The sequence below is a fragment of the Xiphias gladius genome, chromosome 19, assembly GCF_016859285.1.
Source record: "Xiphias gladius isolate SHS-SW01 ecotype Sanya breed wild chromosome 19, ASM1685928v1, whole genome shotgun sequence".
In the NCBI taxonomy this organism is placed as follows: Eukaryota; Metazoa; Chordata; class Actinopteri; order Istiophoriformes; family Xiphiidae; genus Xiphias; species Xiphias gladius.
This window is the reverse complement of record NC_053418.1, coordinates 15,270,535-15,283,571: the sequence shown is the minus strand read 5'-3', so window position 1 is coordinate 15,283,571 and position 13,037 is coordinate 15,270,535. Positions and strand designations below refer to the sequence as shown.

The 13,037-nt window shown below is 41.9% G+C and overlaps 2 protein-coding genes across 3 annotated transcripts in view; both read left to right on the top strand.

Annotated features, from left to right (window-relative positions):
• The first annotated feature begins 179 nt into the window (after positions 1-179).
• rasl10a (RAS-like, family 10, member A) lies at positions 180-10,989 on the top strand. The gene is made up of 3 exons (XM_040156189.1): positions 180-395; positions 8,407-8,531; positions 10,719-10,989. The coding sequence occupies exons 1-3, from the start codon at positions 180-182 to the stop codon at positions 10,987-10,989; spliced, it is 612 nt and encodes a 203-aa protein (XP_040012123.1).
• A 1,983-nt stretch (positions 10,990-12,972) lies between these two features.
• The window catches only part of osbp2b (oxysterol binding protein 2b), a 52,010-nt gene continuing 51,945 nt past the window's right edge, over positions 12,973-13,037 (top strand). The window contains exon 1 of one of the 2 annotated variants that reach the window (XM_040155236.1): positions 12,973-13,023. The gene's annotated coding sequence lies outside the window, so the exon portion shown is untranslated. The remainder of the gene's footprint in view (positions 13,024-13,037) is intronic. The other variant, XM_040155234.1, reaches the window with a different exon arrangement.

Sequence of the window (13,037 nt, the reverse complement as noted above, 5' to 3'; positions counted from 1 at the left end):
CTGCACGCAGCGGAACCCGGTCAGGGGGCTTCTAGAGGCTGCCGGTTAAAGGGGACGGCGGCGGATTGAATTCCTTCGGAGCAGCAGCAGAAACAGCGGCGGCCAGCTGTGTTTTTCTGGACGGTCACATCTGCCGTTGTTGTCGTCGCTGTCCATGGTGCTGAACTCGTGCTCCAGGAATGGTGGAGACGCTGAGTATCGCAGTCATCGGTGCTCCCGGAGTGGGGAAAACTTCTATAATCCGCCAGTTCATCTATAACGATTTCTCGGAGGTGTACACGCCGACCAGGACCAGATATGTGTACAGACCCTCGGTCATACTCAACGGGAACATGTATGAGCTGAAGATTTTGGACGTCCCGCCAATCTCCTCTTTTCCATCAAGCTCCAGCCAGGTACCGTGTCTGAATCCAGATCTCGTTTATTGAATCTCCGGGTCATTTTAAAAGTACCCGTCTGTTCACAGCCCGTGGCACTCCTCAAAGACAAAACCACCAATTTTATTTATTCTTCTATCACTATCAGATGTCCCTGGTCTACTAGTTGCTATGGAGACCTGACTGACTTAATGCCTTGGAGAGCCTCACTTTGACGTTGTAACCCCCCAAGTGGAAGGAATCCCAGCTTGCATATTGTTTATTAATCATAACGTGTCTTCTACAGACTCCTAAGAGCAATGACAATTATATTCAGAGGAGTTGATTGCACTGTGCTGCTGGTGGTTGTGTTGAATCTGGCTCGTATGCGCAGGACATAATAGCAGGAACTGTGCTGCCGGCATGGCCACAGCACCTGGTTAAAGTCCCAGTTTAAAAATAGAACAGACTGGCCTTTTATTCATGGCCAGGGGTCATATGCCACACCTCATTAGGTGGACACACATCCTATTGCAGGATCATAGCAAAAATGCACTGTAGCTCCAAATGCCCAAGGCTCATAGTCACTTTGCAAAGCAGATTTGTAGCTTTGTCTTCTTCCTTGCCAAAAATTGGGGATATTGAGGGATTATCTCGGACGTTCTTGCAGCTTTTTCTACTCTGAAGGCTTTTTTTTGCTAAAGAATAGGTTAAAAAATATTCAAATGCTCATATTGAAAGCTTCTTTGGATGCTGTAATTCTTCCACCTGTCCATACTAGCCCTGACGAGACTCCCTCTTGCATTATTCAAATACATTTTCAATGTTAAGTGATGGGTGATAAAATCCAGAGTCCTCATTCTGTGCAAAAATGTATTTCAAAGTTCAGCCAAAGCCAACATGAGGCTTCAACAGTCTGAATTTGTTTTATTAAGTGGGTATCTTTTTTTAAAGTTACAGTCCAAATTCTGTCTTTGTGTTAATGTTCCTCCACTGTGGAAAGACAAAGAGGGAATTTTATACTAAAAAGACTGTAATGTTGGAAGAAACACACTTGATTTGTTTAACTCAGACTGCTGAGGCCTCATAGTAGCTAATGCTGAACTTTTTGCATTGAATGAGGACTTTGGATTTTGTCCCCCGTCACGTAAATTGTAATTGCTATAAGAAGGGATCTCTGCAAGGCCAGTCTGATCTTAGCCAAAACCTGTTTCAGTGCACATATGGGCATGTGAGACAAAAACGTTTAAGACAAAAACGCATCTTGATTAAATTCTCTTCACCATTATTCTCTTCACCAGCTGAAAAAGTACCAAAAAAAGTATGGATTTGGTGTGTGTCTGCACATGAGTGTGAGAGGTCCTTGGGTATTGAAAGATGGTGCCCGAATCAGTCCGAGTCTCTGCTGGCCTGAGGTGTGTTTTTGACTCCTGTCCATTGCAGCCAGGTTTGGGAGGCTGTGATGCTTACAAGATAGAAATCTCCAAGGTCACAACACCAAGCTGACGGCTGCTGCTGCTGCTGCTGCTGAACATTTCCCTCGTTCACGTAGTTATCTACGTGGACGAGGTGCCACTGAGAAAATAAGATCAGGCCGAGGAGGAGACAAAAAAACAACAACAACAACAACAACAAAAAGAGCAGCTTGAATGAGAGACCTCCCAAAGTGTTGGTTTGCTGTGCGCTGAGAAACCCTGGTGTTAACACAGAAAACATCTGACAGGCAGGCTGAGAGGCAAGAGTCGTCATCCTGTCAGGCTCCTGCAGAATTACATGTAGCTGCTCTAGCAGATTTAACATTTTGTTAGAAGGTGTTAAGAGGTCCGCAGAGCGCTTCATTGTTTCCTGCCCACAGAGACCCTTCGTAAAGACACTCTGACAGTTTTTTCTTTCTTCTGCTAAATGGTGCTTAACCCCCATTAGGGACCAAGCTGGTAGGTGTGAGCAGAAAGCAGGAATAAGACAGGATGAGCGTGTGCGAGTGTGAGTGTGTGTGTCCCTAAGGTTAAGTCACACGAGAAAGCTATTAAGCTCACAAAGCTTTCATTCGATATCGTGTTGTATCATATTGTGAGAACATTTCATGTTCATTTTGGAGGGGCAGTGCAGTGAGAAGGTTCCTGTTTGGCAGGCCCTTTGTGGAAGGTATACAGGCAGAGAAAACCATTAGCTGAGTGCTTCCATAACATTTCTTTCAGACGGATTAATGGTTCCTCATTTGCTGAGGAACATCCCAGTTGTACTTTTTCTTCCCTTCTCCTGTCATGTACAGCTCGCTCTGAAGCTCGCTCTCTTGCTTTGCCTGGCGACGTCCTCTATTCACGGTGAGAGCAGTGATGGGACATGGGGCATTTTTGACTCACCGCCCTGCTTTGTGTTTACCCGGTGGGCAGAGAAATCCAACCTGGGTCAGGGGCAGTGGACACAATGAGCGGCGAGTAGTGTGGGCACAAAGAAACCTGATTAAATTTACTTCTAGTACACAGCAGACTGAATTAAAGTGCAGCTCCCCGCTGGAATACAGCTGGGAATAGAAGATCAACAGAGGAGACAGTAGGAATTTGCTGCACTCAATTAGAAAGGTTGCACAGAGTTTAATGGACACCGTCGAAGTAAGGCTTAACAGATGAGGTTTTGTAATGTCCTCTGAAATTTGTGATGAATAAGTTGCAGAATGGAGTGAGTCAGTACGCCTCCATGTTTATGCAGCCTGGCAATTTCACATCAGTTCATATTACATTTGAAAGAAGAACAATAATGTTCTGGCAGGTTACTTGTGACCCCATTTCAACCACATAGACAGCCATTTTTATCCTTTCCAATGCTGGGGACAGGCAAGATTTTTATTATTTTACTGTGAGGCTGTGAAGGTGTAATGATTTGTTTTCTTACGGTGTGTCTATCTGTATCTGATAGTATTGCTTTTAAAATTGAGCATGTGTCACAGTGTGTCAATAGGACGTGATGACAGATGGTTTTGAGCCTGAGTGAATTCAGCGATAATTGATTTATTTTTTCTTGTTCTATTATTATTATTATTATTATTATTTTGTTCGTGCTATAATGTATCTCCATGACTTCCTCCCACACAAAATGCTCCCTCTCCCTTCCTGCTCTCTCTGGACATTTTTCTCAGTTATCTCTGTCGATTCAGTCTCTGATAACAGGCTGGAAATGATTGCTTTTCATGTCACACATTGTGTGATTTTGACTCTCACAAAAACATGAAGTGTGCATCCATGAAGCAAAGATGAGGTTTACGAACCATTTAAGTGTTTGGGTGGCAGATTTTTTGGTTACATGTGTTGAGGGTTTTGGTTGTGACTTTTAAAATTAAACTAATATAAATTAGACAAGTTGCTGTGAGCGTAAGGAATAATTCTGTTTTCTTAGAATAGAAAATATTTTAATTAATCATTAGCAATTTATAGCTCAGAGAAAAGTGTTGTTATGGTTTATATATACAAGCATGATTAAAGGAATAATTCCACATTTTGGGAAATAGGCTACTTTGCCCTCTTGCCTAGAGGTAGACAAGAAGATTGACACCACTCTCATGTCTGTACGCTAAATGGGAGGCCACTGACATGAGATGGTTAGCTTAGCTTAGCATAAAGAGTGAAAACAAAGGGAAATGGCTTGCCTGGATCTTTACAATTGTAACTAAATCTGTCTGCTAGCACTTCTAAAGCTCATTAATTAACAAAAACAATAGTTTAAAAGCACATTGTCACTGTGCTCAGCCAAGGAATAGCCCTGCACGTAACCTTCTGCAAAAGCATAAAGTTGTTGTTTTTACACTTTATATTTTGTACAGATTAAAAGAAAAAAAGAGATATATAACATGTTAATGAGTGGGCTAGAGATGGTGAAAGGTGGATTTCTTAAGTTTCAGGCAGAGCAAGGCTAGCTGTTTCCCACTGCTTCCAGTCTTCATGCTAAGCTAAGCTAAGCTAACCAGCCACTGGCTCTGGCATCATATCTAATGGTCAGTGGTATCAATCTACTCATTTTCTGTAACTCTCAGTTAGAGAGTGAGTAAGCGTATTTCTGAAAATGTTTAACTATTTCTTTGAAGCTGTTTCAACTTGTGTGAAATCCTTGTTAGCTCCTGAAGTCAACACTTCATGAGTATATTTCCCAGAGTTACCTGGTCACTTTTAAAAGTAAAATTTTGCAATTCTGTGTGTGAATGCGAGAAACCGGTAACAGGCCATCCACCCCATGTCATCTCAATTAAAGTGAATCACTCAAAAGGACAATAAAACCTAAAGATTTTAATGGTTTTCCCGGTATAGGTCAACACTGAGTAATGGCAGTTTCGTCCCTAGGGGATGTAATAGATTTTAATTGCAAATCGGGCAGTGTGGCCTCTGTCTGACGTGTCTCTAATTACTCAGCACCCTTCCCCCACCCAGTTATACCTTCTTACCTCCTGTGCTCAAGTATTGATCCGTTACAACCACTCATTACTACTAAGCTACCTCCGCTAATATCAGGAGACATGACAGCCTTGTCATAGCCTGTTAGAAACTCACCACGGCCCGCGGTTGTCAGGGAAACATGTTCTGTTTGGCTCTTGAGGAGTGAGGGATGAGATGCTCTTTTTTTTCCTGCGATGTGTTAAGAGGACCAACTGGAGAATACAGACAGTGGCACCACACTTCAAGTTCACGCTCCCAAATGCACACTCTCTCACATCCTGCAAGCGCACACAAATAAACATGCCCATACATACATTTTTAATTTCTTTGATTTCAGTTTATCTGCTGTGTATGGCTGCATTGTGTTGTCTTCCCAGGCTTACTGTAGTTCCTAATTTCTCTGTTTTGCCTGTGATTCTTGTTTGTGTTTTAGAGAAGTGGCATTGCTGTTTCTAGTCCCTCCTCTACATTTAAAAAAACAGGTCCTGGATGAAAAAAGAGATATGGGATGAGAACACAAGGTGCTATTTTTAGCCCCAGGGATATGAGGCTGCAACCGAAGTCAGTGTGTGCATTTCATATCATCAGCTGCCTCAATTATCAGAAAAGAGTGAGCCGTGATGATGTGCCGAGTTGCGACAGGAGATATGTCTTTTTTTGTTTGGCAAAAATAGCTGAGAATTTTCTGAGGCCTGCGTGACATGAGTTTGGATTTGAATTGTACTGGACACTCAACAATAGATAAGATGTAATTACGGTAGAAATCATACAGTCTGTGAATTCTTTTTCCCTGTCTCTGACAACTGATTCAACCTGGATAGAGACAGAGAAAATAATCACACTTTCTACCAGTTTTCACAACACGCTGGCCCCCTTACTTCCTCCCTTCGTCTGTTTTTTCTCTTTTACTTTTGATGGCGGTGATCTTCGTGCTACATGTTTGTCTCCATGTCTGTTTGGCCTCATTATCTCTCTGCTGATGCAGGAGGCTGTTTTTTCCCCACACTCACCCAACCCACAAATGCCCTCTTCCAAACTGAATGAAGGCAAGTTATTCCTCGCTGACACAGATGTGTTCGTGTGATCATCATTAGAAGTTACACTGATCACCGCCCCCTTCCTTCGCCTCCCCTGTCACAAATTATCAGCTGATTTCATTTGCACAGACTGCCAGTGGGTTGATTTGAGAAGCATATTTTCTCCAACCTTGAGAGCAATGTAATTACATTTCTCACAGACCTATCTCAAGTTGCACACACCGTTGGAGGTTGGATGTAGAAGAACTAATGTAAAAACCACATGCAAAATGACTTTAAGACTGTAGCAAATCAATTGTCATTGCAAACACTATTTCTAACAAGGGTCATATTAGCTTGGATGCTAATTAGAAGCAGAACAATTAGAAGAGGTCTGGCAATCAGCACTTTGATATCTGAGTTTTCAAAGCAACATGATGCAACAAACAGAACTCCAAAGAGGCCAAATCATCTGTGCCTGAGAAGCAGGTGCATCAGTCAAAAAAAAAAAACAAAACAACAAAATGAAACACACAGAGCCACATTATTTACAAATCAAGCAGAGCAGCTTTGAAAGTCATGTCAATCATTTCTCAATTTTGAGTGTGTGATAGGAAGATATTTTGCAAAATTATATTTTTGCAGAGATATTATTACATCTTCTTTTAAATCTTCTCTTTTTTTTGCTCAAATTGCTCAGAATTGGAACACAAACACAATGCCATAGTAACAAGGAGACTTGATAAATGCTCATAACTAAGCTGCTTCAAAGTTTAAGGAATAAACATGTTAGGGAATACTCCTATTCATTTTCTTGCTGAGAATTAGAAATTATTGACGACAAGTCACCAATAAATAGTCTAGCACATAAGCCCCTCTAAAACCCTAACTTGAAACAATTGGCATATAACTTGTGAATTAGTGATCTTTACAAGATCACTAACAGACAGATTTAGTTACCACCGGACAGAACCAGGCTAGCTGTTTCCCCCTGTCTTCATGCTAAGCTAAGCTAACCAGCTGCTGGGATAAATTATACTGAATTGAATGGAATTGAATGGAATTGAAATGAAATGAAATAGTATAAAGTGAACTGAACTGAGTCAATCAAATTGAGTAGAATTAACTAGAATTGAGTAGAATAGAAGAGAATTCAACTGATTTCAGTTCCTGACCGTCACAGTCTCCAGACCCTTCATTAGCAGTGTGCGGGCACACCAGAGGTTACGTTGACACTCTATCTGCTCATCCCTTGATCCACCGCTGCCTTTTTCATCTTTTTAACATTCTCTCAGGGCTGCATTTGTTTTCTCATTTACCTCCCTCAGCTGATCTTCCCTTCCCACCCTCTTTTTTCCTCTCCCTCTTTTATCAGATCAAAATGCTTATAAATTCGTTGCATGCTGTTAGAGGCGGTGAGGGCGGCGGCGGCGGCGGCGATGGGTTGATGAGAGCTCAGGGAAACATGGCATGAATAGAAAAATGGGTCACTGTGTTTCTATTGAAGCAACTGTCCCCCAGTAAGGTGCAAATGTACCCACATATGCTTTGTTTACAGTTTGAATTACCATCAAAAAAATGTTGCTGTTTGCCCTGCTGTATGTGCACCGCATCACAAAGCTTAGTCAAGCAGCAACAAAAGTTAAAAATTAGTATGTGTTCCTTTTTCTACTCCTGACAGAAGGCAGGGTGTTTGCTAATCTCTTATAAGCTGTAACCTCTGTCGCCGGTGACCTTGAACATGTGTAGCTAGGATACTGTGCAGGGCTTTCTGCTGGGCAGCCACCGTGGTTTATGACTTTGTTCTAGGCTGCGAGACTCCCAGAGCCATGCTAGCTGCAGGACTTTGCTGACTCTGCACTCTTTCACAGAGAATAAGCAGCAGGGGCAGGCAAACTGTGACACTGATCCAAACTGCCTTAGAAAAATTACAGGCACACATGCAGCATGCTATTCCGCTGGTTTCTCTCTAATATTATTGTATTCTATTAGTAGGTGCATTGTACGCTAGCGACTCTCTGAGGTTGTACTTTGGCACAGCGGTGCTTTGAGCTAAATGCTAACATCAGCATGCTAATATGCTTACCCTGACAATGCTGACATGATGATGTTTAGCAGGCAAAATTTGCAATATTTACCATCTTAGTTTAGGGTGGTAGCATGCCAATACATGCTAATTAGCAATCTTGTCTTGAATAAAAGTATTAGATCATTAAAGGTTTGATTAGATGAGGGCATTATCGGCAAAGTCATTTGTTTTTGTCCCAAGGGGGGGCGTGAATGTCTCTACCAAATGTCATGACAATCTATCCGCTACTTGTTGAGACACTTCACTCAAAACCACAAATAACCTCATGGTGGCTTTAGAGGAAATGTCAGGGGATTACCAAAGTCCTGAGGATTAATCCACTGGGCACCATGAATGTCTTTACCAAATCGTATCATGGAAATCTATCCAACAGTTGTTTGACCAAAGAGGTGGACTGACTGACAGACTGATGCCGCCCCAAGAGGCCATTCTGCTAGTTGGGCTTTAACTTCTCTAGGCCGTAGAGTATTTATTTATTTATTTGTATATTTACATTTTTTCTCTTTGTGTCTGTACCATAGGAGTGGCTGGATCTGCGCTGCAGAGGTGTTCGCAATGCCAACGCCTACATCCTGGTGTATGACATCTGCTGCGTGGAGAGCTTCGAATACGTCAAGATGATCAGACAGCAGATAGTGGAGCACAGGTAAACAGCTGGCCGAACAGTTACTGAATGAACACCCACTGACATGCAGCCTGTTAACCCTCGCCGGTGATTTCTAATGACATCACCATGGCACCCGTCTGGAGACAGCATGCAATTTCACAGCCCTGCCACAAAGCCATACAATCACACATTTGTGACAGTGTGACAGTGATCGATAATCTGCTTGTGGTGATATCTTTTAATTCAGCACACGCCTCCCTGCATCCTAACAGTTTAATAATGACATTTGATTGAGGCATTCCTGCAGGAGAGCCACCTGAGATGTCACTGGTGATTTAAAGATTTTTTTTTAGGATATTCCAGCTATTATTGGACAGAGTACAGCAACAAAAAAACAGGAGGCTTGAGAAGCAGAGAGAGATAACATAGTAAAAGTCTCCTGGCTGGCTTTGAACCAACTCAAGTTGGAAAAAAGACCAATGAAAAGGCATCACCCACTCTATCATCCTCGCTGTTGGCATACCGGCATATACTTTACTTACATATTGAAAGGTACAATGAGTGGCCTCATTTGTGCTGCTATGTTGTGTGTGCCACTGCACAGGTCATCCTGAAGCTCCAAATGTGTTACCACAAATGTTTATGGCCTATGACAGAAAAAAAAGTTATCACCAGGAGCTGGGGAAGGAAGGGTGAACGCCAGAGCAATGAAAAACAGGGGAAATTCGTAATCATAGGACGAAGATCTGAGGCTAGACTGCAGGAGGAGAGGAAAGAGCGGAGAGAGGACAGATACTGTATATAGACTTAACTCATGAATAATAGAGGCTGTTGCAGCACAGGGTGGCTGTAGACGTCACCTATAAAGAATGTATCTGTTTATTTTACTCTACTTTAAAATATATGCTTAAAATATTTGAAATGCTCCTCAAACTTCTTCTGACAAAATCTGTTCAAAAATAGAATAGCCTTATTTTTTCTGCTCTATATATATTTTTTTTTTAAGCCCTCGAACCTTCAGTTCAGTGTAGTCTATGACAGTGTTGTGTCCCTCCTTTACTTCTGTAGAGTTTCCTCCCAATTTTCACAAACAGGTGCATGTGCACACTCTCACACATACAGTACACCTCGTCGCTAAAAAACTCAAGCTTGAGCAGATATGCTTGGAGATATTTTTAAGTCAGTTATGTGAGCACAACCTGTGAGAAAAGGCGAAAAGTGAGATGATTACCGCAAGGTGTTTTTCAAATCCACATCTTTAAGAACTTTGCCGCGGGGCTTGAAAATTGTACCGTACATATCTCTCTGTGTCCTTCTCTCTGTTGAGCTATCTGTCCATCTGTCAAGGCAGATGTGACTATGCACTTTATACACTTTATGTATGCAAGTCCTTGTCAGAAGATGAGGCACGATGTAAGAAAGGAAAACTTTATTCATTATAAGAGGAAGAGATGAATTGTTAATGCAGCAGCATTAACAATTTATACCTCAGCTGACACTGAGCTCAGCAAGTCAGCAGATGTTACACACATCACTGCTCCTTCAAGTTTCATAATGCACCTTATTTATAAGTCCACAGTGAATTCAACTTGACCTATTACGTTTTTTTTTATGTAACTCATATGCTAATGATTTTTTTTCATACAAAATAATAATTAAAACTTCCAGCTCCCAACTAAACAGTAAAAATGAATGTCATTGTTAATTACTGTATATAAAATCAGCCTTATTCCTTCATAGTATTTGCTGTACAATCCAATATATTACCTCCAGTAACTATTTTTTTCTACATTGCCGTGGTAAACTGTCATTCTCTCCTTTTCAAGTCGATATTTGGATTTGATTTCTAAACCACCACTAATCAGGTGTTGCAGGAAATTGGTTGGACTTGATGAAGTCCTCTTGGGTGTTGATGTTTTTCATTAACACTGTAGGAGTAATTACAAACACAAGTCTTGAGCCACTAATTTATGCCTACCTCTAGCTTGCCACACATTTTCACACTTCATAAAGCTGTAAACCAGCCACTGCAGAGTGTGGTGGGAGGCCCCTTGAGCCTGTGAGCTCTAATCCTCCAGTCCGCCCCCACACACCTCAGAAGGAAGGAAAAACTGCACACAGAGATCTTGCACACGCCCAGCTAACCACTGTGACAAACACCAGGATGATAACTGTGCCTTTGGAAATTAACCTTTTTTCATTCTTACCTCTCACATGCTCCTGCAGGGATGGCAGCAGCAGTGAGGTGCCAATCCTAGTAGTAGGCAACAAGAGAGACCTGCAGCGCCAGCGCTTCATGCCTCGCAGGGCAGTGTCAGTCCTGGTGAAGAAGACCTGGAAGTGCGGTTATGTGGAGTGCTCTGCCAAGTTTAACTGGCACGTGGTCCTGCTCTTCAAAGAGTTGCTGGGCATCGCTGTGGCGCGGGGCATGCGCCAGAACCACACCTCCATCCGTCTGCAGGGGGCGCTACAGAGGAATCGCTGCACCATCATGTGACCCTGAGAGCCCCCTCCACGACTCTCACCTCAGGAGTGAAGCGGCAGTGGAGAAAAGGACTTTTTATCTAAATGGCTGGAAAAATACCCCGTGGCCTCCTGCTTTACTGAGCTGATTTTTCATAATGAGGTTTATTAGACTCGTGCGCTGTAAAAGACACTAAAATTTCACACATGGTCATCCAACCACTTCCTAGTCAAATTCTGCCAAATGTGTAGAAGCAAGGAATGAGGTGTTAGAGGAAGCAGGTGAAAACCAAAACCATTAGCATAGCACAGTTATTTTTCTCACGTCAGTTAGACAGTTAGGCATTTGAGGCCGTGCTTCCCAAAATCACACAGCAGCAGGTCTTATTGAGGATTGTCTTGTGGTTGTAGCTGGACCTGAAAGGATGGAAGCTGTGTTTGTGAGACTCAAAATGGAGAGGCAGCAATATCATCGAGTCTTCCTTTGAATTTGTCATATTGAGTAAGGTTAACAGCAGGTGCTCATATCTGACATATTTGGATTTATCTGAATGTAATGGTCAAAAAGATAGAATAGATAAAGAGCAAAAAACATTCATTCATTTCTGGGGAGATTATCTGGAAATGTACAGATACGATTGGATGGTGTTTCATTTTAGATTGTGAATAGTAGCCTACGTTGTTTTTCTTTCCCTGTCCCTGTTACAAACTTGGCCCAGGGTAAAAGCTGTTTGTTTAAACAAAGGGTGTTTTAAGGTTGTCTTGCAGCAGAAAATACTGCAGACACTTATCGTGATGTACTGTAGGACTTTAATCTGCTCCCTCCCCTCACTCAGTGTCTGTTTCTGATGAATGCATTAAATCCAGGAAACTGGGGACCTGCAGAAGGCTACAGAGCCTGAAACGAGAACCTGTACAAGCAATCTGGATGTGTGTGTATATGAGAGAGAGAGAGAGAGAGAGAGAGAGGGAGAGACGGAGAGAGCGAGAGGGCCAGTGAGGGAGAGGGAGACAGAGAGAGGCAGGTTTGATAGCTGACATTCACACACAAAGGACAGACACAGCAAGATAAGAGACAGATGTTGAAGCTTTGGATTAGGATGGAGCAATACAATCCCACAGGGATTTCCTGACTGACTATATGTACTACCATATATTAAAAATGCCTCACACAGTAGATGTAATCCACTCATGCTCGGATTTCCTGCAGAAATTAGGAAGCAAAGCTCAATGACTTCCACAAAACACCCCATGAGTGCATCACAGACACACAGGGAACCTTAATAAAGCTTTGATATCAGTATCTGAATAGTGTCTAATTGGTAATGTTGTGAGATTAAAAGTTGCTTTTTCATTTGATTAGACCTAGCTAGGTAGTTTGTGAATATGGCTGCACTGAAAGTAAGCAGACCTATTGTATATAAGAGTGATTCATAGAGTAATTGACTTGCATGCTTTTGTTGGTAGAGCCAGCAGGTCAGGGTTTAACTGCACTGATGTGAAAATGTGATGTTGTGTTTATTTTTTTTGTAATACATGATTTTCTGACAATGTAATGAGCAGCTGAGTGGAGTGAATGTGGTCGTTTTTCACTGGCATGTTAGAGCACAAGCTCATGATTCTCTCCAAGATGTAGTGTTGAACCCTTCAATCAGGGCAGATGGCTGTGTTAGTTTTTTGTTTGTTTTTCTAATAAAACAAAAGAAATATGTAGCAGACATACACTAGAAAGCAACTGTGTGTAGCACGAGTTCTCATCAGTTTGTTTGTGTGCGCGTTTCCAAATAAAAAGGGCTACAGTTTTTTATCAGAAATATTACTTGTATTTATTTTTACTGTGTTAGTACTGTGAGTAAATTTGTTTGGGTTTTTTTTTTTTTTTTTGACACATGATGAATTATTAAATGCATTTGAGAACAGCAACCTTTCTCCGGTCACTTTTCAATCCTGTGCAACAATTGTACCACATTAAGATCTTTTGTGACAACACTGCCACCTTGTGGTAAGGCGATGTTATTAGGCGCCAAAACCAGAGGCGGATCAGGCGTCACACACAAACCTCCTCCAGGTGCTGGATTTTTG

Bases quoted from the DNA above. Each gene is read 5' to 3' on its own strand.
- rasl10a (XM_040156189.1), top strand. From the start codon at position 180: ATGGTGGAGACGCTGAGTATCGCAGTCATCGGTGCTCCCGGAGTGGGG. The intron at 396-8,406 runs GTACCGTGTCTG...TCTGTACCATAG, and splicing joins TTCCATCAAGCTCCAGCCAG to GAGTGGCTGGATCTGCGCTG. The intron at 8,532-10,718 runs GTAAACAGCTGG...ATGCTCCTGCAG, and splicing joins CAGCAGATAGTGGAGCACAG to GGATGGCAGCAGCAGTGAGG.